Here is a 25055-nt window from a genome sequence, read left to right on the forward strand (position 1 = left end):
AGTTCTGGTGCCTGCTGCAAAAATATCCCCACCGCACAATGCTGCCTCCACCATGTTTGACTGTGGGAATATGTTAATTTCCTCCTACCTGAGCTGTGGATACCTGCAGCTCCTCCATAGTCGCCATGGTAATGCTCTCCTACAGGCTGACAGTCTAATGGACGAACAGGTCAGTTAATACAGGGGTGTGAATACTTTTGTAAGAGACTGCAGGTTAAAGTTATAATTAAGTGATTATAATCATTTTAATGTTTGTTGAAGAGAAAATCAGATGAAAGAGAACGTAGCGCACGTGAGAAACGGACAGCAGGGGGCAGCAGTTCCGCAGGTTGCTTTATTTTCTGTAAAATTGAGTCATGACAATCCGCCTTCAGAAACGGCTTCTGCTGACGTCAGAAGCACTTCCGGGTTAAAACATTTACTATTTCCCTGGTTATTAATATTATCAATAAACTCCAATAAAAACACTTGAATACAAACATAATCAGCTTTTCCTCTAAAACTATAAACAGCACAAAGGATGTGAGAAATTCATAAACATCAGTAGAAACATTATGAAATATGGCCTCAGTCTCAAACACACATCAGGTTCATAGAACCGTTTTGTTCGTGGTTCTGTCCACATCCAGTTTGTTCGATCATTAAAGAATCGAGTCCTGTTAACAAGTGGATCATTTTCAGGTCCGGTTCCGATTCTGACCAGAAGTCTGCCGAGTGAGCGGAAAAAAGACCGAATCCTCCGACGCGTTCAGAACGTTCCGAGTTATTCTAACTCAACAATAAGAGAAAATGGGATTTATATATTTTTACCATGTTACACAGTTAGTTTCAAACTTTATTTATTTAGCAAGCTCGCTAAAAATTTTCCTTCATACTAAATATTTAGTTATCAAGATGAACATCTGAATCCAAATTAAATATTTATAAAATATGTAGTTTTGAAGCTAAACGTTTAGATTGAAACTTTAATTAAACTATTAAATGAACGTTTTAAACAAAAACATGAGCCGTTTTAAAGTCAAACGGATCCTCGGCAGGTCCTGACGGCCCAGCTTTTAATTTGATAGTCCACTTCCGCTCATTTGTGTATTAGCTAGCGCAGAGCTAACTGTTCGGTTTCTACATTAAGTTCCAGAGCCGGGGGCCCAAAGTGGGCCCTGGAGGGCCGACATTCTGCGGGACGGGTTCCGGTTCGGCTCCCTGACACGCTGCTTTTGAGTGTTAAAATTCTCAACAGTAACTGCAGGTTCTGGTTTCACTTCGTTCTGATCAACAACCGAATTTTAACGGAACCGACCTGCAGCAGCCCGCTCTGACCTGCAGGGGGCAGCGCTGCAGTCTGAACCGGATGCTTTCCACATGCCGGACAGTCAGTCGGAACCGGTCACTGATCCGTTCTGCCTCCAGAACCTTCCAGCTGTGTTCCATGAACAGGAACCCGCTGGACCGACTTCCTGTTCGCAGCTGAACGGTTCTGATTAATCAGTAGAAAATCCAAATTAATCTGGACCCGGCTGGCCTGGACCCTCGAAGCAGAACCTTGCGGCCGTGTTTCTGGAATATGACAGGGAAAATCTGATGTTTCATGATTTTGTGGTGGAACAGCAGAACCACGGATCGGACCGGGCCGAGTCAGATTCTCGGACAGAAGAAGTTTATTCGACTCTCATATTAGAATCTTTGTACACATTTCAAATCTTAATAAAATACAAACTTATTTACACGATACAGAAAAAATATGGCTGAAAATTGGACGCAGCAGCAGGCAGGGGGCGTGGCTAAGCGCTGTCCATCACAGTGAGCGGGCGGGGCTAAAGGGTTCGTCCCACCAATCAGGAGACGTCTTGCTTAAAGACTTTGGGCAGAAATAAAAATATAAAAATGTTAAATATTTTTACTTTTTTTCTTCAAAGTGCAAAAATCTATTTTTCATCTTTCTGTAAAAATCATTTCAGGGCTTTTCTGGACCCGGATCAGAGAGGAGGAGCCGCTGGAGGCAGCAGAGACCCGGTCCGGTTTCGACCAGGTCCGGTTCTGGAGGTGTCTGTTCTCCCAGGTAGTGCAGCTTCGGACCTGCTGGGTTCTGGAGGACCACAGAGGTTCTGATCACATGAAATGCGCTGATATTTTTCAGAACCGGATCCTCTTGAGCGAACCGGTTCTGATTCGGTCTTCCTGTCCTGGTGGATCGGGCTTTTCTTTGGACTTTGGCGCCTCAGAGGAACTGTGCTGCATTCAGGCTCCACTTCAGAAAATCTGAACTCTGAGATGATGTTTGACACAAAATGAACCGGAGTTCTGGGTCAGTGGGTCCAGAACCACAGACATGCAGACCAGCTGGTTCCGGTTCTGCTTCCTGGTCTCACCAGTCCGGTTCAGGATCTCCTCTGGAATAATAAAGCAGGAAAAGTTCTGCAAGCAGACCGGATCGGGTCCGAAGTGGTTCCGAGCGATTCATTGACCCAAAGTGGTACCGGTTCTGGTACTAGTTCTGCTTCCATGTAACAAAGTTCCTCCCAGCGCTGCTGGTTTAGTTTTTTTTTACATTTCCTCTCCTGCATCTTGGGTCCAAATGGACCAGAACCAGAACCAGTTTCCAGGGAAAATAAGTATCGTGACCTCTAACCTCAGGTTTTCAGTCTAAGCACTCCATGTGGAGGGACAGGTGTCTGGACCCGGTCCGGTCCGGTTATTTGAGGCGGTCGGAGCGGAAGGAGTCCTCCACGGCCGGGTCGGCCAGCATCAGCTCGCCCTCCAGCAGGTCCAACGCCAGCGGGTCGATGCGCAGCGGCTCGTCCAGGGAGAAGGCGTCCATCTCGAAGCCGGGGACGTGGGACAGAGCGCTGGTGATCTCCTTGGACAGACCGGGGGGAGAGTCTCCTGCAGGGGGAGGGAACGGGTCAGAACCGGCTCAGAACAACGAGAGGTTCTGGTGGTTCAGGTGAGTACCTGTGAGGATGATGTTGGGGACGTTCTGGTGACCGTCTCCGCCGTTGTAGTTCTGGTTCTGGTGGTTGAGCCGCTGTGGGTCGCCGGGCTCTTGCAGCTCTAGCGCCCCCTGGTTGTTGGACGGGAAATGGTTCTGACCCGGTCCGCTGTGGTTCAGGCCATCAACCGGACACTCAGCCGGGAACTGGAGCAGAGGGAGAGGACCAGTTAACGAGGAAGCAGGGCTGGTGCTGCCCCCAGCTGGTGGAAGGGCAGAACTGCAGCACATGGTGTGGAGAACCAAGCTTCCTGCTTCCTGTTGCAGCAGGAAGCAGGAAGCTTGGTTCTTCCTGCTCTCCTCAGGCCTGCAGGTTCCGCATCAGGTGAGCGGCTGAACAGAGGCTCGTTGAAACAAGCGCAGGCCTGATGAAGACATGAATAAATTCATGGAGAAACCAAGTTTCACCTGCTGGTGTGATTTTCCGGACAGCTGCAGGCTGAGGTACGGATCGTCCAGCAGCGAACTGAACAGTGCGTCCTGCAAGAAGCACATCAGGACGTCAGCAGCTAAACCAGGCTGCTCAACGTGGGGGTCGCGACCCTCGGGGGCGTGGGGGGGAATGGGCCGCGACCCTCGGGAGACCGCAGAACTTTGGAGGAAGATGGGACTGTTTCTGTGTGAGCTTCTGACCCGGTTGGACCCTACCCCGGTTCTGGTACTCACGTTGTAGAAGTCTGTGTTCAGGTTGATGTGCTGCTGCTCCGCCTGCTGGTTCTGGTCCGGTTTGGACCGGTACTGGGAGGACGTCTGGCTGCACGGGTCCAAAGCGCTCTCCGACTTGACGGGCGGGTTCTGCTGCGGTCCCACGGGCCTCTGCAACTGTGGAGCAGCAGAACTGAGTCAGAACCGGGTCAGAACATCAGAAGTCTGCGAGGATCCTGACGTACCGGTCCAAACTGCTGCAGGTGCTGGTTCCGGAGGTTCTGCAGGTGCAGCTGCTGCTGATTGGTTCTGGGCTGCTGGAGGCGGAGCATCTGGTGGTTCTGACCCACAGACGGGTTCTGCTGGCCCGGCTGGGTGAGCGGGTACGGAGGGAGGCGGCTGGTGTCCAACGGGACGCCCTGCGGGGTCACAGGAAGTGACATCAGTGGGTGATCAGAGGAACTGGATGCGCATCCATCGTCATCCGCCCGGCTGCAGGTGAGCTGGTTACCTGGGAGATGGAGGACAGGGTGGGGGACATGGTGGGGGAGAACTGTTTGGGGTGGATCCTCCGGGTCTCCCCCGCCATCGGCAGGATGAGCGGCGACAGAGGGCCCCGTCTCCGTGGCGACGTGCTGAGCAACGCCTGGCCCTGCCCCGCCAACATCACCGAGTAGGGGGAGGAGCCAGATCCGGCCACGCCCCCTCCGCCGCCACTGTACCCGCCGGACTGGAGGGAGGAGTTACTGAGGGACGAGTGCAGCGATTGGCTGCTGAGGGAGGACGGCAGGGAGGGGGAGGAGCTGAGCGACGACTGCAGAGACGGGTTGCTTAGCGACGAGTGGAGGGAGGCGGAGCTTAGAGAGCTGGAGAAGGAGTGGCTGCTGAGGGACGACTGGATGTTGGGGTTGCTTAACGACGACTGCAGGTTGGGGTGACTGAGCGCGCTCTGTAGAGACGCCAGGAGACCTGAGACCGACAGACAGGAAGTAGAAAAAAAATCATTTCAGGAAGTAGAAGTTACAGTGGCTGCAAAGCAAGCCCACATCATCACTGCTACACCTCCGTGCTTCAACTCGTCTGTTTCCAGAGAGGCTTCCGTGTGTCATGACCTTGAAGTCTTTGTCTCTCTGAGATTGATGGACTGTCTGGAAATCACCTTTGACCCCCTTTGGCAGCACAGGTCAGATCCAGAACCGATTTCTAAATTGACAGAGAGCAGACAACAGGTGGCGCTGCAGACACCTGCAGCTCCTCTCATCTCCACATTTGACCTTTGACCTCCCACCGGCTGTGCTCTGAACATTTGCGATGGTAATCAGAGGCGCTTCCTGTCTGCAGGTGCAGTCTGCTGCTGCAGCTTCCTGCCCGCGGCTGCTGCAGCCACCAAACTCGCCGACGTTTTCCGACTGCAGAGGAAGAACGAACCCGCCGCCGTGTGAATCCGGGGGTTAAATTTAGAGCGCAGCTCGCCGACCTTGGAGATCAACAAGTGCAGAAACGTTTACTCACAGATCGGGGTCACTTAGACCCAAACAGACCAAATGCACGGCGGTGGCAGCATCATGGCTTCTGCAGACCACTTCTCTTTATCCAGAACTCCATCCAGCTTCACTGAACCCACACCTCCAGAACGTACAGTCATGCCCAGAATTATTCATACGCCTGTTGTTTTTATTTATTCACATTTGTTTACTTACTTAGTGTGTCTGAAAAATTTACATTCAACGTTACATAACAAAACTTTTGCTTGGGAGCTCTTTCTCTACTTGACCTTTGACCTGTTCTTTGGTCTTTAGTCTTGAATATTGTGCTGGCTGAAGTCTCAAACCATGTGTCGGATTTCCCATAATGTAAATTTCTCCTGTTATTCCATGCCTCTTGCCCAGGGGGCGCCACCTTCCCCGTCTCCTCTGGGATGTTCGTTGCCTTTTTTCCGAGACCGACCAGTTTCAGGACAGCTCCAAACGTGAGAATGCTCGGCCTTCACTGACCCCACTTCCTCCAACGTCCCGTATTTATGCTCTGATAGGCATGATGAAAAATTGTGTTGGCTTTTTCCATGTGAACTCTGATGCCTTTTCCACATATGGAACCAATCTTCCCCTGTAATCGTCATGCTAAGCTCTGATTCCCACTTTTATATAACTAGTTGAATGTTTTTACTCATCATCAGGTTTTGATAGAGTAGAAATGAATGAATTTATCACCATCTGAATCCAGATTTCTGTCCTGACCTGGCAGTTTTACAGTGGTTTTGGGTTAGCTTCCACTGCAGGTTTAGCATTAGCTCCTGATCATTGCAATAGTTGAAGAGAAGCTTGGGGTAATTAGCAATACCCTACGCCAGGGGTGTCAAACTCCAGTCCTCCAGGTGTCCTGCAGCTTTTCGATGTGCCTCAGGCACAAAACACAGGAATGAAACGGCTTCATTCCCTCCTCCTGGTTCTCCAGAGCCTTAATGACCTCATTATTCTATTCAGGTGCAGCAGAGGCTCATCTAAAGGTTGCAGGACAGCGGGCCTGCAGGACTGGATGTTGACACTCGGCCCTACGCCAACATCTTAAAGTATCTATCATTAGCTTGTGCTATGTTTTTATGTGTTTAGCGGTAGCTTTCTCTAATGTCTTTTAAAGTTTGCTGGAAAGAAATTAATGTATTAATTACTTATGTGTTAAATATTTTAGCGTTAGCTTCAGGTCATGCGGTAGTTTAGCACTAGCTTACATCATTTTTTAAAAGCATCTAGCAATAGCCAAAGCTTTTATGTTTAGCAGTTCTGTCACTTGTTGATGTAATTAGCTATGAAGTGCTAGTTTCTGCTCATTTTTGTTATTCTAAAACTAAGAGGAATGGAAATAAAACTGTGACTCTTTAACGGAGCCATAAGACAAACGTTGAGGCCCGGTTCTGGTCCGGTTCTGCTGAGGATCTGCTCAGGTTTCGGGTTTCTTCATTTTATTCAGGCCAAAATTCAGCAACAATGAGAATATTTTCACTCCTCTGTGCTGAGATTCAGTGTTTCAAACCTTCAGAGACTTTCACGGTTTGCTTTTGTGACGTTTTATATAAAACCAGAAAAATATTCTTGTTTTGTGTCCAGAAGACATTAGCAGAAGTTAAAGGATGTGATTCCTGACCCGGCGGGTTCTGACCTGGCGCTGGCTGGTGGTAGCTGCCGTTTCCTCCGGCGGCGTTGATACCCAGCTGGGTGAGGGTGGAGGCCAGGTTTCCGGTGCTGCTGCCGCCGCTCAGAGCCGAGGATGCTGGGTAACCGGGCTCGTCCTGGTCCAGCGGCGTGGGCAGCGGCGACGGGAAGTGGAGGCTGGACAGATCGGGCAGCGAGCCGCCGGTGTTGGAGACCTGAGGGACGCCTTGGACCGGCGTGGACGGTTGCTCCGGGGACGTGAAGATGCTAGGACGAGTCGGAAGTCAGTCAGAATCGGATCTGGACCTCTGGAAGAACTACAGATCAGAACCAAGACTTACTTGATGCCTGGAACCTCGCAGGACTTTGGTCGAGACGACGGCAGAGACAGCTGGACGGAAACAGAGATGCAGAAGAAGAAAAGAAGACATAAAACAGAAGAACCTTGTGGTTCATCCAGAACCAATCAGATCCACAAGGAATCTGATTCAGCTGGGTCCGACTACAGAAAAGAACTGAACGGTACCTTCTTGGCATCCCAGGCTTTGAGCAGTTTGTCTTCGTCCAAAACGTTTTCCTCAATGGGAGGAACCGGATACGGGAACACTGCAGGATGGAGGACAGAACCATCAGAACCAGCAGCAGAACCTCTAAACACACAACATTCTGTCACACTGGATCAGAACCAGGGCAAGGTTCCTGTGGTTCTCAGCCAATCGAAGGAGTTTTTGTATCCCACTGCTGGAGCATTTCCTGGTTTCTGTCCAATCAGAGGGCAGAGACACCCCCAGACTGTCCACCCAGTACATCTGGTTCTGGTCAGTTCTGCAAAAACTGGATATGAATTCTGCCAGAAGGTTCTGACCCGACTTCCTGGATTTACCAGCAGACCTATTGGAGAATCACAAAGAGTTTCCAGAAAGTTCGACTCACTTCTTCGGTTCTCTGCGTCGCTCGGCCCTGCAGGGAGAGAGAGAGAGACTTCATCCTACCAGCATCCAACCAGCATCCATCCTGCATCCAACCTGCATCCAACCAGCATCCATCCAGCATCCAACCAGCATCTATCCTGCATCCAACCTGCATCCAACCAGCATCCAACCAGCATCCAACCTGCATCCAACCAGCATCCATCCAGCATCCAACCAGCATCTATCCTGCATCCAACCTACATCCAACCAGCATCCAACCAGCATCCAACCTGCATCCAACCAGCATCCATCCAGCATCCAACCAGCATCAATCCTGCATCCAACCAGCATCCATCCTGCATCCAACCTGCATCCAACCAGCATCCATCCAGCATCCAACCAGCATCTATCCTGCATCCAACCTGCATCCAACCAGCATCCAACCAGCATCCAACCTGCATCCATCCTGCATCCAACCAGCATCCAACCAGCATCCATCCAGCATCCAACCAGCATCCATCCTGCATCCAACCAGCATCCATCCTGCATCCATCCTGCATCCAACCAGCATCCAACCAGCATCCAACCAGCATCCATCCTGCATCCAACCTGCATCCAACCAGCATCCAACCAGCATCCATCCTGCATCCATCCTGCATCCAACCTGCATCCTACCAGCATCCAACCAGCATCCATCCTGCATCCAACCTGCATCCAACCAGCATCCAACCAGCATCCATCCTGCATCCATCCTGCATCCTACCAGCATCCAACCTGCATCCATCCTGCATCCAACCTGCATCCAACCTGCATCCTACCAGCATCCATCCTGCATCCAACCTGCATCCTACCAGCATCCATCCTGCATCCAACCTGCAGCCAACCAGCATCCATCCTGCATCCAACCTGCATCCTACCAGCATCCAACCTGCATCCAACCAGCATCCATCCTGCATCCTACCAGCATCCAACGTGCATCCATCCTGCATCCAACCTGCATCATACCAGCATCCAACCAGCATCCATCCTAAATCCAAACAGCATCCATCCTGCATCCTACCAGCATCCAACCAGCATCCATCCTGCATCCTACCAGCATCCATCCTGCATCCATCCTGCATCCATCCTGCATCCAACCAGCATCCATCCTGCATCCTACCAGCATCCAACCAGCATCCATCCTGCATCCTACCAGCATCCAACCTGCATCCATCCAGCATCCAACCTGCATCCGTCCTGCATCCAACCTGCATCCTACCAGCATCCATCCTGCATCCTACCTGCATCCAACCTGCATCCCACCAGCATCCAACCTGCATCCATCCTGCATCCAACCTGCATCCAACCAGCATCCATCCTGCATCCATCCTGCATCCAACCTGCATCCAACCAGCATCCATCCTGCATCCAACCTGCATCCTACCAGCATCCAACCAGCATCCAACCTGCATCCTACCAGCATCCAACCAGCATCCATCCTGCATCCAATCAGCATCCAACCAGCATCCAACCTGCATCCATCCAGCATCCAACCAGCATCTATCCTGCATCCAACCTGCATCCTACCAGCATCCAACCAGCATCCATCCAGCATCCAACCAGCATCCAACCTGCATCCATCCAGCATCCAACCTGCATCCAACCAGCATCCATCCTGCATCCATCCTGCATCCTACCAGCATCCAACCAGCATCCATCCTGCATCCAACCTGCATTCAACCAGCATCCATCCTGCATCCAACCTGCATCATACCAGCATCCAACCAGCATCCAATCAGCATCCAACCAGCATCCAACCTGCATCCATCCAGCATCCAACCAGCATCTATCCTGCATCCAGCCTGCATCCTACCAGCATCCAACCAGCATCCATCCAGCATCCAACCAGCATCCAACCTGCATCCATCCTGCATCCAACCTGCATCCAACCAGCATCCATCCTGCATCCAACCAGCATCCATCCTGCATCCAACCTGCATCCAACCAGCATCCATCCTGCATCCAACCAGCATCCATCCTGCATCCATCCTGCATCCAACCTGCATCCTACCAGCATCCATCCTGCATCCATCCTGCATCCAACCTGCATCCATCCTGCATCCAACCTGCATCCAACCTGCATCCTACCAGCATCCAACCTGCATCGAACCAGCATCCAACCAGCATCCATCCTGCATCCTACCAGCATCCAACCTGCATCCAACCTGCATCCATCCAGCATCCATCCTGCATCCTACCAGCATCCATCCTGCATCCAACCAGCATCCAACCAGCATCCATCCTGCATCCTACCAGCATCCAACCAGCATCCATCCTGCATCCTACCAGCATCCATCCTGCATCCTACCAGCATCCAACCTGCATCCGTCCTGCATCCAACCTGCATCCTACCAGCATCCATCCTGCATCCTACCTGCATCCAACCTGCATCCTACCAGCATCCAACCTGCATCCATCCTGCATCCAACCTGCATCCTACCAGCATCCATCCTGCATCCTACCAGCATCCAACCAGCATCCATCCTGCATCCAACCAGCATCCATCCTGCATCCAACCTGCATCCTACCAGCATCCAACCAGCATCCATCCTGCATCCAACCTGCATCCTACCAGCATCCAACCAGCATCCATCCTGCATCCAATCAGCATCCAACCAGCATCCAACCTGCATCCATCCAGCATCCAACCAGCATCTATCCTGCATCCAACCAGCATCCAACCTGCATCGAACCAGCATCCAACCAGCATCCATCCTGCATCCTACCAGCATCCAACCTGCATCCAACCTGCATCCATCCAGCATCCATCCTGCATCCTACCAGCATCCATCCTGCATCCAACCAGCATCCAACCAGCATCCATCCTGCATCCTACCAGCATCCAACCAGCATCCATCCTGCATCCTACCAGCATCCATCCTGCATCCTACCAGCATCCAACCTGCATCCGTCCTGCATCCAACCTGCATCCTACCAGCATCCATCCTGCATCCTACCTGCATCCAACCTGCATCCTACCAGCATCCAACCTGCATCCATCCTGCATCCAACCTGCATCCTACCAGCATCCATCCTGCATCCTACCAGCATCCAACCAGCATCCATCCTGCATCCAACCAGCATCCATCCTGCATCCAACCTGCATCCTACCAGCATCCAACCAGCATCCATCCTGCATCCAACCAGCATCCATCCTGCATCCAATCAGCATCCAACCAGCATCCAACCTGCATCCATCCAGCATCCAACCAGCATCTATCCTGCATCCAACCTGCATCCTACCAGCATCCAACCAGCATCCATCCAGCATCCAACCAGCATCCAACCTGCATCCATCCAGCATTCAACCAGCATCCAACCTGCATCCATCCTGCATCCTACCAGCATCCAACCAGCATCCATCCTGCATCCAACCAGCATCCATCCTGCATCCAACCTGCATCCTACCAGCATCCAACCAGCATCCATCCTGCATCCAACCAGCATCCAACCTGCATCCATCCAGCATCCAACCAGCATCTATCCTGCATCCAGCCTGCATTCTACCAGCATCCAACCAGCATCCATCCAGCATCCAACCAGCATCCAACCTGCATCCATCCTGCATCCAACCTGCATCCTACCAGCATCCAACCAGCATCCATCCTGCATCCAACCAGCATCCAACCTGCATCCAACCAGCATCCAACCTGCATCCATCCTGCATCCTACCAGCATCCATCCAGCATCCAACCAGCATCCTATCAGCATCCAACCAGCATCCTACCAGCATCCAACCTGCATCCAACTTGCATCCATCCTGCATCCAACCAGCATCCATCCATCATCCAACCAGCATCCATCCAGCATCCAACCTGCATCCTATCAGCATCCAACCAGCATCCATCCAGCATCCAACCAGCATCCATCCAGCATCCTACCAGCATCCAACCAGCATCCATCCAGCATCCATCCTGCATCCAACCTGCATCCATCCTGCATCCAACCTGCATCCTACCAGCATCCAACCAGCATCCATCCAGCATCCATCCTGCATCCAACCTGCATCCATCCTGCATCCAACCTGCATCCTACCAGCATCCAACCAGCATCCAACCTGCATCCATCCTGCATCCTACCAGCATCCATCCAGCATCCAACCTGCATCCATCCAGCATCCAACCTGCATCCATCCTGCATCCATCCAGCATCCAACCTGCATCCAACCAGCATCCAACCTGCATCCAACCTGCATCCATCCAGCATCCAAACAGCATCCAACCTGCATCCATCCAGCATCCAACCTGCATCCAACCTGCATCCAACCAGCATCCATCCAGCATCCATCCAGCATCCTACCAGCATCCATCCTGCATCCAACCAGCATCCATCCTGCATCCTACCAGCATCCATCCAGCATCCATCCTGCATCCATCCAGCATCCAACCTGCATCCATTCTGCATCCATCCAGCATCCAACCAGCATCCAACCTGCATCCATCCAGCATCCATCCTGCATCCAACCAACATCCAACCTGCATCCATCCAGCATCCAACCAGCATCCAACCTTCATCCATCCTGCATCCATCCTGCATCCAACCAACATCCAACCTGCATCCATCCTGCATCCAACCAGCATCCAACCTTCATCCATCCTGCATCCAACCAGCATCCATCCTGCATCCTACCAGCATCCATCCAGCATCCATCCTGCATCCATCCAGCATCCAACCTGCATCCATTCTGCATCCATCCAGCATCCAACCAGCATCCAACCTGCATCCATCCAGCATCCATCCTGCATCCAACCAACATCCAACCTGCATCCATCCAGCATCCAACCAGCATCCAACCTTCATCCATCCTGCATCCATCCTGCATCCAACCAACATCCAACCTGCATCCATCCTGCATCCAACCAGCATCCAACCTTCATCCATCCTGCATCCTACCAGCATCCATCCTGCATCCAACCTGCATCCATCCTGCATCCATCCAGCATCCATCCTGCATCCTACCAGCATCCATCCTGCATCCATCCTGCATCCTACCAGCATCCATCCTGCATCCTACCAGCATCCAACCAGCATCCATCCTGCATCCAACCAGCATCCAACCTGCATCCAACCAGCATCCAACCTGCATCCATCCTGCATCCTACCAGCATCCATCCAGCATCCAACCAGCATCCTATCAGCATCCAACCAGCATCCTACCAGCATCCAACCTGCATCCAACTTGCATCCATCCTGCATCCAACCAGCATCCATCCATCATCCAACCAGCATCCATCCAGCATCCAACCAGCATCCATCCAGCATCCAACCAGCATCCAACCTGCATCCTATCAGCATCCAACCAGCATCCATCCAGCATCCAACCAGCATCCATCCAGCATCCTACCAGCATCCAACCAGCATCCATCCAGCATCCATCCTGCATCCAACCTGCATCCATCCTGCATCCTACCAGCATCCAACCAGCATCCATCCAGCATCCATCCTGCATCCAACCTGCATCCATCCTGCATCCAACCTGCATCCTACCAGCATCCAACCAGCATCCAACCTGCATCCATCCTGCATCCTACCAGCATCCATCCAGCATCCAACCTGCATCCAACCTGCATCCATCCTGCATCCATCCAGCATCCAACCTGCATCCAACCAGCATCCAACCTGCATCCATCCTGCATCCATCCAGCATCCAAACAGCATCCAACCAGCATCCATCCTGCATCCTACCAGCATCCATCCTGCATCCAACCAGCATCCATCCTGCATCCTACCAGCATCCATCCAGCATACATCCTGCATCCATCCAGCATCCAACCTGCATCCATTCTGCATCCATCCAGCATCCAACCAGCATCCAACCTGCATCCATCCTGCATCCAACCAACATCCAACCTGCATCCATCCAGCATCCAACCAGCATCCAACCTTCATCCATCCTGCATCCATCCTGCATCCAACCAACATCCAACCTGCATCCATCCTGCATCCAACCAGCATCCAACCTTCATCCATCCTGCATCCTACCAGCATCCATCCTGCATCCAACCTGCATCCATCCAGCATCCATCCTGCATCCATCCAGCATCCATCCTGCATCCTACCAGCATCCATCCTGCATCCTACCAGCATCCATCCTGCATCCTACCAGCATCCATCCTGCATCCTACCAGCATCCAACCAGCATCCATCCTGCATCCTACCAGCATCCATCCTGCATCCAACCAGCAACCATCCTGCATCCTACCAGCATCCAACCAGCATCCATCCTGCATCCTACCAGCATCCATCCTGCATCCATCCAGCATCCAACCTGCATCCATCCAGCATCCATCCTGCATCCTACCAGCATCCATCCTGCATCCAACCAGCATCCATCCTGCATCCATCCAGCATCCATCCTGCATCCTACCAGCATCCAACCAGCATCCATCCTGCATCCTACCAGCATCCTACCAGCATCCAACCTGCATCCAACCAGCATCCAACCAGCATCCATCCTGCGTCCTACCAGCATCCAACCTGCATCCATCCAGCATCCATCCTGCATCCTACCAGCATCCATCCTGCATCCAACCAGCATCCATCCTGCATCCAACCAGCATCCATCCTGCATCCTACCAGCATCCATCCTGCATCCTACCAGCATCCATCCTGCATCCTACCAGCATCCAACCTGCATCCATCCAGCACCCAACCAGCATCCATCCTGCATCCTACCAGCATCCATCCTGCATCCAACCAGCATCCATCCTGCATCCTACCAGCATCCAACCAGCATCCATCCTGCATCCAACCTGCATCCATCCTGCATCCAACCTGCATCCAACCTGCATCCTACCAGCATCCAACCAGCATCCAACCTGCATCCAACCAGCATCCATCCTGCATCCAACCTGCATCCAACCAGCATCCAACCAGCATCCAACCTGCATCCAACCAGCATCCATCCTGCATCCATCCTGCATCCAACCTGCATCCAACCTGCATCCAACCAGCATCCATCCTGCATCCATCCTGCATCCATCCTGCATCCAACCTGCATCCTACCAGCATCCAACCAGCATCCATCCTGCATCCAACCTGCATCCAACCAGCATCCATCCTGCATCCAACCTGCATCCTACCAGCATCCAACCAGCATCCATCCTGCATCTAACCTGCATCCTACCAGCATCCAACCAGCATCCAACCTGCATCCATCCAGCATCCAACCAGCATCTATCCTGCATCCAACCTGCATCCTACCAGCATCCAACCAGCATCCATCCAGCATCCAACCAGCATCCAACCTGCATCCTACCAGCATCCAACCAGCATCCATCCTGCATTCTACCAGCATCCAACCAGCATCCATCCTGCATCCAACCTGCATCCAACCAGCATCCATCCTGCATCCAACCTGCATCCTACCAGCATCCAACCAGCATCCATCCTGCATCCATCCTGCATCCTACCAGATTCCAACCAGCATCCATCCTGCATCCTACCAGCATCCATCCTGCATCCTACCAGCATCCAACCTGCATCCATCCAGCATCCAACCAGCATCCATCCTGCATCCTACCAGCATCCAACCTGCATCCATCCTGCATTCTACCAGCATCCATCCTGCATCCAACCAGCATCCATCCTGCATCCTACCAGCATCCAACCAGCATCCATCCTGCATCCTACCAGCATCCATCCTGAATCCATCTTGCATCCATCCAGCATCCAACCTGCATCCATCCAGCATCCATCCTGCATCCAACCAGCATCCATCCTGCATCCTACCAGCATCCATCCTGAATCCATCCTGCATCCATCCAGCATCCAACCAGCATCCATCCTGCATCCTACCAGATTCCAACCAGCATCCATCCTGCATCCTACCAGCATCCATCCTGCATCCTACCAGCATCCAACCTGCATCCATCCAGCATCCAACCAGCATCCATCCTGCATCCTACCAGCATCCAACCTGCATCCATCCAGCATCCATCCTGCATTCTACCAGCATCCATCCTGCATCCAACCAGCATCCATCCTGCATCCATCCAGCATCCAACCAGCATCCATCCTGCATCCTACCAGCATCCATCCTGCATCCTACCAGCATCCAACCTGCATCCAACCAGCATCCATCCAGCATCCAACCAGCATCCAACCAGCATCCATCCTGCATCCTACCAGCATCCATCCTGCATCCAACCAGCATCCATCCTGCATCCTACCAGCATCCAACCAGCATCCATCCTGCATCCAACCAGCATCCAACATGCATCCATCCTGCATCCTACCAGCATCCTACCAGCATCCAACCAGCATCCATCCAGCATCCATCCTGCATCCAACCAGCATCCATCCTGCATCCTACCAGCATCCATCCTGCATCCAACGAGCATCCATCCTGCATCCATCCAGCATCCAACCAGCATCCATCCTGCATCCTACCAGCATCCAACCAGCATCCATCCTGCATCCTACCAGCATCCATCCTGCATCCAACCAGCATCCATCCTGCATCCAACCTGCATCCAACCTGCATCCTACCAGCATCCAACCAGCATCCAACCAGCATCCATACTGCATCCTACCAGCATCCAACCAGCATCCATCCTGCATCCTACCAGCATCCATCCTGCATCCAACCTGCATCCAACCTGCATCCTACCAGCATCCAACCAGCATCCAACCTGCATCCAACCAGCATCCAACCAGCATCCATCCTGCATCCAACCTGCATCCAACCAGCATCCAACCAGCATCCAACCTGCATCCAACCAGCATCCATCCTGCATCCATCCTGCATCCAACCTGCATCCAACCTGCATCCAACCAGCATCCATCCTGCATCCATCCTGCATCCAACCTGCATCCTACCAGCATCCAACCAGCATCCATCCTGCATCCAACCTGCATCCAACCAGCATCCATCCTGCATCCAACCTGCATCCTACCAGCATCCAACCAGCATCCATCCTGCATCTAACCTGCATCCTACCAGCATCCAACCAGCATCCAACCTGCATCCATCCAGCATCCAACCAGCATCTATCCTGCATCCAACCTGCATCCTACCAGCATCCAACCAGCATCCATCCAGCATCCAACCAGCATCCAACCTGCATCCTACCAGCATCCAACCAGCATCCATCCTGCATCCTACCAGCATCCAACCAGCATCCATCCTGCATCCAACCTGCATCCAACCAGCATCCATCCTGCATCCAACCTGCATCCTACCAGCATCCAACCAGCATCCATCCTGCATCCAACCTGCATCCTACCAGCATCCAACCAGCATCCATCCTGCATCCAATCAGCATCCAAACAGCATCCAACCTGCATCCATCCAGCATCCATCCAGCATCCAACCAGCATCCAACCTGCATCCATCCAGCATCCAACCAGCATCCATCCAGCATCCATCCTGCATCCATCCAGCATCCAACCTTCATCCATTCTGCATCCATCCAGCATCCAACCAGCATCCAACCTTCATCCATCCTGCATCCAACCAGCATCCAACCTTCATCCATCCTGCATCCTACCAGCATCCTACCAGCATCCATCCTGCATCCTACCAGCATCCAACCTGCATCCATCCTGCATCCATCCAGCATCCATCCTGCATCCTACCAGCATTCAACCAGCATCCATCCTGCATCCTACCAGCATCCATCCTGAATCCATCTTGTATCCAACCTGCATCCATCCAGCATCCATCCTGCATCCAACCAGCATCCATCCTGCATCCTACCAGCATCCATCCTGAATCCATCCTGCATCCATCCAGCATCCAACCAGCATCCAACCTGCATCCATCCAGCATCCAACCAGCATCCATCCTGCATCCTACCAGCATCCAACCTGCATCCAACCAGCATCCATCCTGCATCCTACCAGCATCCAACCTGCATCCATCCAGCATCCAACCAGCATCCATCCTGCATCCTACCAGCATCCAACCTTCATCCATCCTGCATCCTACCAGCATCCATCCTGCATCCATCCAGCATCCATCCTGCATCCATCCTGCATCCTACCAGCATCCATCCTGAATCCATCTTGCATCCATCCAGCATCCAACCTGCATCCATCCAGCATCCATCCTGCATCCAACCAGCATCCATCCTGCATCCTACCAGCATCCATCCTGAATCCATCCTGCATCCATCCAGCATCCAACCAGCATCCATCCTGCATCCTACCAGATTCCAACCAGCATCCATCCTGCATCCTACCAGCATCCAACCTGCATCCATCCAGCATCCAACCAGCATCCATCCTGCATCCTACCAGCATCCAACCTGCATCCATCCAGCATCCATCCTGCATTCTACCAGCATCCATCCTGCATCCAACCAGCATCCATCCTGCATCCATCCAGCATCCAACCAGCATCCATCCTGCATCCTACCAGCATCCATCCTGCATCCTACCAGCATCCAACCTGCATCCAACCAGCATCCATCCAGCATCCAACCAGCATCCAACCAGCATCCAACCAGCATCCATCCTGCATCCTACCAGCATCCATCCTGCATCCAACCAGCATCCATCCTGCATCCTACCAGCATCCAACCAGCATCCATCCTGCATCCAACCAGCATCCAACATGCATCCATCCTGCATCCTACCAGCATCCTACCAGCATCCAACCAGCATCCATCCAGCATCCATCCTGCATCCAACCAGCATCCATCCTGCATCCTACCAGCATCCATCCTGCATCCTACCAGCATCCATCCTGCATCCTACCAGCATCCAACCAGCATCCATCCTGCATCCAACCAGCATCCATCCTGCATCTTACCAGCATCCAACCAGCATCCATCCTGCATCCAACCAGGATCCAACATGCATCCATCCTGCATCCTACCAGCATCCAACCAGCATCCTACCAGCATCCATCCTGCATCCAACCAGCATCCAACCTGCATCCATCCTGCATCCTACCAGCATCCAATCAGCATCCATCCTGCATCCTACCAGCATCCATCCTGCATCCAACCAGCATCCAACCTGCATCCATCCTGCATCCTACCAGCATCCAACCTGCATCCATCCAGCATCCATCCTGCATCCTACCAGCATCCAACCAGCATCCATCCTGCATCCAACCAGCATCCAACATGCATCCATCCTGCATCCTACCAGCATCCAATCAGCATCCTACCAGCATCCAACCTGCATCCATCCAGCATCCATCCTGCATCCTACCAGCATCCATCCAGCATCCATCCTGCATCCTACCAGCATCCAACCAGCATCCATCCATGTTCCTCACCGTTTCGTCTGGCTCCCTGGGGAGTCAGGGTGGATCCCGCCATGCTGAAGTCTCCCATGAGGGGGTTCATGACGCTGGTGTGGGCGGAGTCAGAGTTGGTCCTGTAGGGGGGGCAGACACAAAGATTCAGGAGGAGAGAAGAAGAAGGAGAAGAAGATGTTCAACGGGCTGAAAGCGGCTGGAGACGCTGCATCACTGCCACCCAAAGACTGCAGCAACAAACCTGCAGCAGGATGTGAGTGGGTGTACAGATCAAGTGGAGCTCAGACAGCAGAGAGATGGAGGGATGAAACAGACAGGAACAGGAAACAGAAACGTCTCACACTGTCAGGAAGAGTAGGAACAGGAGGAAGAGGAGGATTCACCTGTTGAGCGCTGTGGTGGGGAGACGGAACAACTGGCTTTTATCTCCAGGGAAGTTTCCAGACCAGTTCCTTTCAGTGATCGACAACAAGACAAAGTTATTTTCCTCCAGCAACCGGAGAGAGAGACACATAGAGACACAGAGACAGACATAGAGACACAGAGAGAGACATAGAGAGACATAGAGACACAGAGAGAGACATAGAGAGACACAGAGAGAGACATAGAGACACAGAGAGACAGAGAGAGACATAGAGAGACACAGAGAGAGACATAGAGACACAGAGACAGACATAGAGACACAGAGAGAGACATAGAGAGACACAGAGAGAGACATAGAGACAGAGAGAGACATAGAGAGACACAGAGAGAGACATAGAGAGACACAGAGAGAGACATAGAGACAGAGAGAGACATAGAGAGACACAGAGAGAGACATAGAGAGACACAGAGAGAGACATAGAGACACAGAGAGACAGAGAGAGACATAGAGAGACACAGAGAGAGACATAGAGACACAGAGACAGACATAGAGACACAGAGAGAGACATAGAGAGACACAGAGAGAGACATAGAGACAGAGAGAGACATAGAGAGACACAGAGAGAGACATAGAGAGACACAGAGAGAGACATAGAGACACAGAGAGAGACACAGAGACACAGAGAGAGACATAGAGACACAGAGAGACAGAGACACACAGAGACACAGAGAGAGACATAGAGACACAGAGAGAGACATAGAGACACAGAGACAGAGAGAGACATAGAGAGACACAGAGAGAGACATAGAGACACAGAGACAGACATAGAGACACAGAGACACAGAGAGAGACATAGAGAGACACAGAGAGAGACAGAGACACAGAGAGACATAGAGAGACAGAGACACACAGAGACACAGAGAGAGACATAGAGACACAGAGAGACAGAGAGAGACATAGAGACACAGAGAGAGACATAGAGACACAGAGAGAGACATAGAGACACAGAGAGACAGAGAGAGACATAGAGACACAGAGAGAGACATAGAGGCACAGAGAGAGACATAGAGACACAGAGACAGACATAGAGACACAGAGAGACAGAGAGAGACATAGAGACACAGAGAGAGACATAGAGACACAGAGACAGACATAGAGACACAGAGAGACAGAGAGAGACACACATAGAGACAGAGAGACACATAGAGACAGAGAGACAGACATAGAGACACAGAGATAGACATAGACAGAGAGAGACACAGAGAGACACACATAGAGACAGAGACACACATAGAGACAGAGAGACACATAGAGACACATAGGTGTGGTCTCTCTGGTGTGGCTGGACCAGCAGAGACAGAACCGTGATCTTAGCTTTAGAGAGACACAAAGAGAGACATAGAGAGACAGCGAGACACACAGTGAGGAGGGCAGGGTGTCGAGGAAGAGGAGCTCAAGCCGAGAGGAGGAAGATAGAGGCAACGAGGGGGCGGGGCCAAGATCTGGTCATCAGGTTTAGTAGGACAGACTGTGGGAACAGCATCCATCATCCAACAGGCATTATGTAAAGTCGCAATAACGCGACGAGTGAGTTTGTTTACTCATTAAATTCTTCTGATACTTTCATCACTTTATTCTGGAAATAAATCAATCTGAGTCTCCTTCATTCTGACAGAGCTTTATGTGAGTATTAAGACGTTGTAATGTTTTCCTCCTCGTCCTTCTGCTGTTTGTGGTGCTCCACAGGGCTGTGTGTTTGGACCGCTTCTATTCAGAACCGGCTGCAGACCGTCTGAATAGAAGACCGTCTGAAACCCAACGGGAGAGGTCACGACACGAATCGGAGCGAAGGGAAGCGGCTCAGAGTTAAAACGACTGAAACAGATTAATGAAGCCACAGAAAAACCACAGAAGAAGCAGCAGCGGCCCAGACCCGCTTCCTGTTAGAGCTTCAGCTGTTAATGAAACACAAGGATCCACTTTGTGTGACCCACAGCGACCAGAACCAGAACCAGAGCCGTTCAGTCAGCAGAACTGAGCCCAGGTTCTGACCAGCAGAGACAGAACAGTGATCTTAGCTTTAGTTCTGACCCAGACGCTCCCCGGATCAGCAGATCTCCAGGATTTCTGGATCTTGGCCAGGTCCCTGAGTGGTTCTGGTTCTGACCCAAACCACCATTCAGTTGCAGGAAAACCTTAAGATTTATCAGAGGCTGAAGCTCCATCTGAGCTTGATGCATCCCTAAAGGTCACCTCAAGGTCATGCATCCTGACAGGAGTCAGCAATTTGTTCAGGACTGGTCCAGATCTCATCACCACGCTACTGGTTCTGGTTCTGGATCAACCCAACCAAAGTCCAAACAAAAGCCCTGAGAGATCCTGGAGAAGAGCTCAGAGGCCGACGGCTCCATCGGAGCGGCTGAACCTCCGCCAGGCGTCCAGAGCCGTCCTGAAGGGACAGAAGCGTCCCTGACCCAACAGCTGCTTCAGACGGATTACTTCCTTAGCATGCGAGCTAGCTGTGCAGGTGTGTTGGGTCAGGGCAATGTGCGGAACATGGTCCCCTGAGGACAGACTGAGGACAGACTGCGTCTCCTCCTGCAGTCGACCTGATGAGCCTCTGCTGCTCCGCTGAACCACCTGGGGTCACGCTGGGGTCACAGAGGGGCGTTGGAGAGGCAGGAACACACAGGGGGCCCGGAAAGAGACAAACAGGGGTCCCAGAGGACAGACGCGATTCCATGGAGACACGTAGCAGACTCCACCTTCTCCAGCTGCTGTCGGGGGGCGGGGACAGGTAGGCGGCGCTGTACAGAGAGTTCTCCACCTGGGGAGGCGGCAGGTTAAGGAGCAACAACACAGTCAGGCTCTTTCACAATAAAAGCACCACTTTTCAACCTGCTCTTCTTCTGAATTAAAGAACATTTCCAGAACCAAACCCGGGTTCTAGATGATTCTGTCACTTCATTAACTCTGCAGAGTTCAGACTGAGGCAGCATCACTGAGCCACAGCCGGGCCAGACCGCGGCAGAACCTCTAGGTCAGCAGGAACAGCGGTTCTGAAGGATACTTGGCGGTTCCGATACGGTCGGACCGGCGAGACGAAGCGGCGGTCCCTCTGGACCCGCTCCACCAAGCCGTGGTGGCGGGTGGAGCGGGTGGACTCCAGGCCGGACTGGAACGAGCTCTGGGGGGAGGAACAGTAGAAGAAGAAGAGACGTTCACCGCTGGGCTCAGACTCACGTTCTGAAAGTTTTATGGCTACAGTTTAATATATTCCACCAGGAACGAAACACTGAAACACCATTCAGCTGCAACGAAAGAGGATTCCAGGTCAACAGGAACACAACGCTTTACTGGAGTCATACTGGGAAAGTAACCAGAGACTGGAGGCTAACAGAGGACTGGTGGAGGCTAACGCTGACACTGTGTTAGCAGAGGTTAACGCAAACTCTTGTCCAACTCAGGTTAAAGCTTACCTGGAAGTCCTGCGGGTTGCGGCCGATCTGGTTGACGTTGGGTAAGGAGCCGCCATAGTACGGCCCCTGGTTCCGGGCCAGGCGTAACTTCTGGGCCTGCAGCTGCTGGGACGACCACAGGTTCTGATCAAAACCATTATTATCATGATCAGACTGCATGTTTATCACTGATGGGTCTAAATATCTGAGTTTATTCAGCATGCATGAACTTGACATCATGACCTATGACGTCACAACAACTCCGTCAGGCAGGTCCGATCTGGCCGGTTCGAACAGACCCAAACAGAACCCAGCAGAATTACGTCCGGTCTGGTTTGGACCGGCCTTTTGGGCTGCAGCAGACTGAGGCTTCCGAATGGTTCTGGAGGTCCATCGACATCAGCTGGACCCGACCTTCAGCTGCCTAGAACCTGGGTTCATTCTGCCGACTCCAGAACCAGAACCAAACGGCTGCACAGGCAGAACACTGGCCCGGTTTCAGGTTCAAAGTTCTCCAGAAGTTGTAGATGAAACAGATTCAGGTTTGTCTTTCTGCAGGAACTGAGCAGAAACCATGAAGAATTTTCTGTTCATGTTTAATAAACATAATCCATATCACTTTTAAAAAACTATTTTATTAACAGGAATCTCCAAACCAGCTTGCTTCTGTGGGAAGAAGTACAATCCTGAAAGCTCTGCCGAGATGATCCAGCCCAGAGCATGACACCACCTCTACCAGCAGAGCCTGGAGATGAAAACAGCGATCTGGACTCGAACAGGAACTGAGTGGAGGAGCAGCCAAAGTCCAAAGAAAAGCCAAACGACCGACGAAGAGTTCAACGTGCAGTGGATGCTTCAGGTCAACAAATCTGACCCCAGGATGGGATGAAAACAGACTGATAACAACCTGACACCTGGAGTCTGTTAAAACACAACAAACCGGGACAGAGCAGAGGCTCCGCAGCTCCAGCAGCGGGACGGCTCCGTTTTTCACCCGGGTTAGGACGCCTCATTCCCGGCCCCTGCAGCCGGGCAGCTCCCAGCAGTGCAGTGGTAAACAGTTAGCATCGCTGCTAACAGGAGCTAGCCCCGCTAACGACGGAAACGAAGAAAACCGAAGCGCTTCCGACTCTAAACGAGACAGAAGTTTCTCGCGTTATCCCCGAAAACGTCTTTTACTTTCTAAAGTAACCGAACTCAAACAAAAATGTCCAGTCTCAGCAGAACCAACGGATGTGGCGCCTCTCGAAGACCCGGACAGGCCTCTCTTCCTCCGGGGAGCTCCCTCCTCCCTCCGCGTCGCACTCACCCTGGTCGAAGTGATGTCCATCATAACCTCCTGGAAGGCGGCCGTCTCCTCGGCCTGGCGCTGGGTGTGCAGGGCGATCTTCTCGCTGAACTTTCGGGGGTTGGAGGCCCGGACCCGGAGCCCGTGGCGGGTCCTGGTCCGGGTCCTGGTCCGCCTGAACCCGTCGCAGACATCTTCTCGGAGCGGACCGGACGACCTGACGTAGTGGAACGATTTCAATCAGAGAGGGTCGGAAAAGGAAGAGGTCTCACTTTGAGGATTATTCCCAGGACAAGGACCCTCAGACTAAGATCAGTAGAGGTTCTTTTTAGGTCCTTCCGAGCACAATTGATTAAACCGTGAAAATTTAGTAACACCTAGGTTTAAACTTTTTAAACTAAATCTAAAATATTCTCCATCGGTTATTACATTGTTAGGTATCTAATGCGATGATTTTCAGGCACACAGTGTTTTTTACTTTGTGGTTAAACTTTGGCAGATATGTGTGTCTGTAGATTAATGTATTGTTGTTTTTTCCAAGACTTGTACAGTTTATTTAATATTCTCAGCTGTGTTTAATAATTTTTTTACTTTGCAGCAAAAGTATATATATTTTTATTTTGGGTTATATCGAATATGTTTTGTTTCGGAAATATCATCCAGAATTTTAATAGATCTGTTTTTGTGGATTTCATTTAGCAGTCGGAGTGAGGCATCACTGAAAGATTAGAAAAGTTGGATGGTTGAGAGTCGGCATCACGGCGCCCTCTGCTGGTACAAAGTACGTATTGCTGCTGCTTCTGTTTTCTGCTGAACTTCGTTCACCGAAATCCGAGAAGAAAATAGAAACTTTTTCTGGAGAAAATGGAACAGAGACTCCAGAAATCCAGAATCAAAAACAGAGACCTGTTCAACTTATCAACACTCTCATTTAAAATCAAGTCATTAAATCAATATGTCTCTGTTGCTACAACAGTCAATTAATCTGTTAGTGATGAATAAC

The 25055-nt window shown here is 51.7% G+C and overlaps 2 protein-coding genes across 7 annotated transcripts; both read right to left on the reverse strand.

Annotated features, from left to right (window-relative positions):
• Nucleotides 1-320: 320 nt before the first annotated feature.
• LOC129355832 (CREB-regulated transcription coactivator 2-like) lies at nt 321-24589 on the reverse strand. The gene is given in 17 exon segments (XM_055025447.1): nt 321-2880; nt 2950-3133; nt 3395-3466; nt 3653-3808; nt 3877-4050; nt 4143-4600; nt 6788-7047; nt 7122-7171; nt 7307-7386; nt 7714-7740; nt 18961-19061; nt 19326-19394; nt 22072-22133; nt 22377-22493; nt 22786-22908; nt 24074-24181; nt 24184-24589. Coding segments are annotated over 17 exon segments (2295 nt in total). The 5' UTR covers nt 24247-24589; the 3' UTR covers nt 321-2689.
• On the reverse strand, nt 7748-13728 carry LOC129355833 (uncharacterized). 6 transcript variants are annotated; one of them, XM_055025451.1, is made up of 3 exons: nt 12723-13728; nt 9819-11127; nt 7748-9246 (listed from the first exon to the last, which is right to left on the reverse strand). In XM_055025451.1, the coding sequence occupies exons 2-3, from the start codon at nt 9910-9912 to the stop codon at nt 8363-8365; spliced, it is 978 nt and encodes a 325-aa protein (XP_054881426.1). In that variant the 5' UTR covers nt 9913-11127; nt 12723-13728; the 3' UTR covers nt 7748-8362. The 6 variants fall into 6 exon arrangements, with proteins under 6 accessions (XP_054881426.1, XP_054881424.1, XP_054881430.1 ...); XM_055025449.1 differs by having other exon boundaries at nt 9819-10291; nt 10347-13728; XM_055025455.1 differs by having other exon boundaries at nt 7748-9136; nt 9203-9246; nt 9819-13728.
• Nucleotides 24590-25055: the final 466 nt, after the last annotated feature.

This window comes from Poeciliopsis prolifica, unplaced genomic scaffold, assembly GCF_027474105.1.
Source record: "Poeciliopsis prolifica strain line A6 unplaced genomic scaffold, Auburn_PproV2 SCAFFOLD148, whole genome shotgun sequence".
Classification (NCBI taxonomy): Eukaryota; Metazoa; Chordata; class Actinopteri; order Cyprinodontiformes; family Poeciliidae; genus Poeciliopsis; species Poeciliopsis prolifica.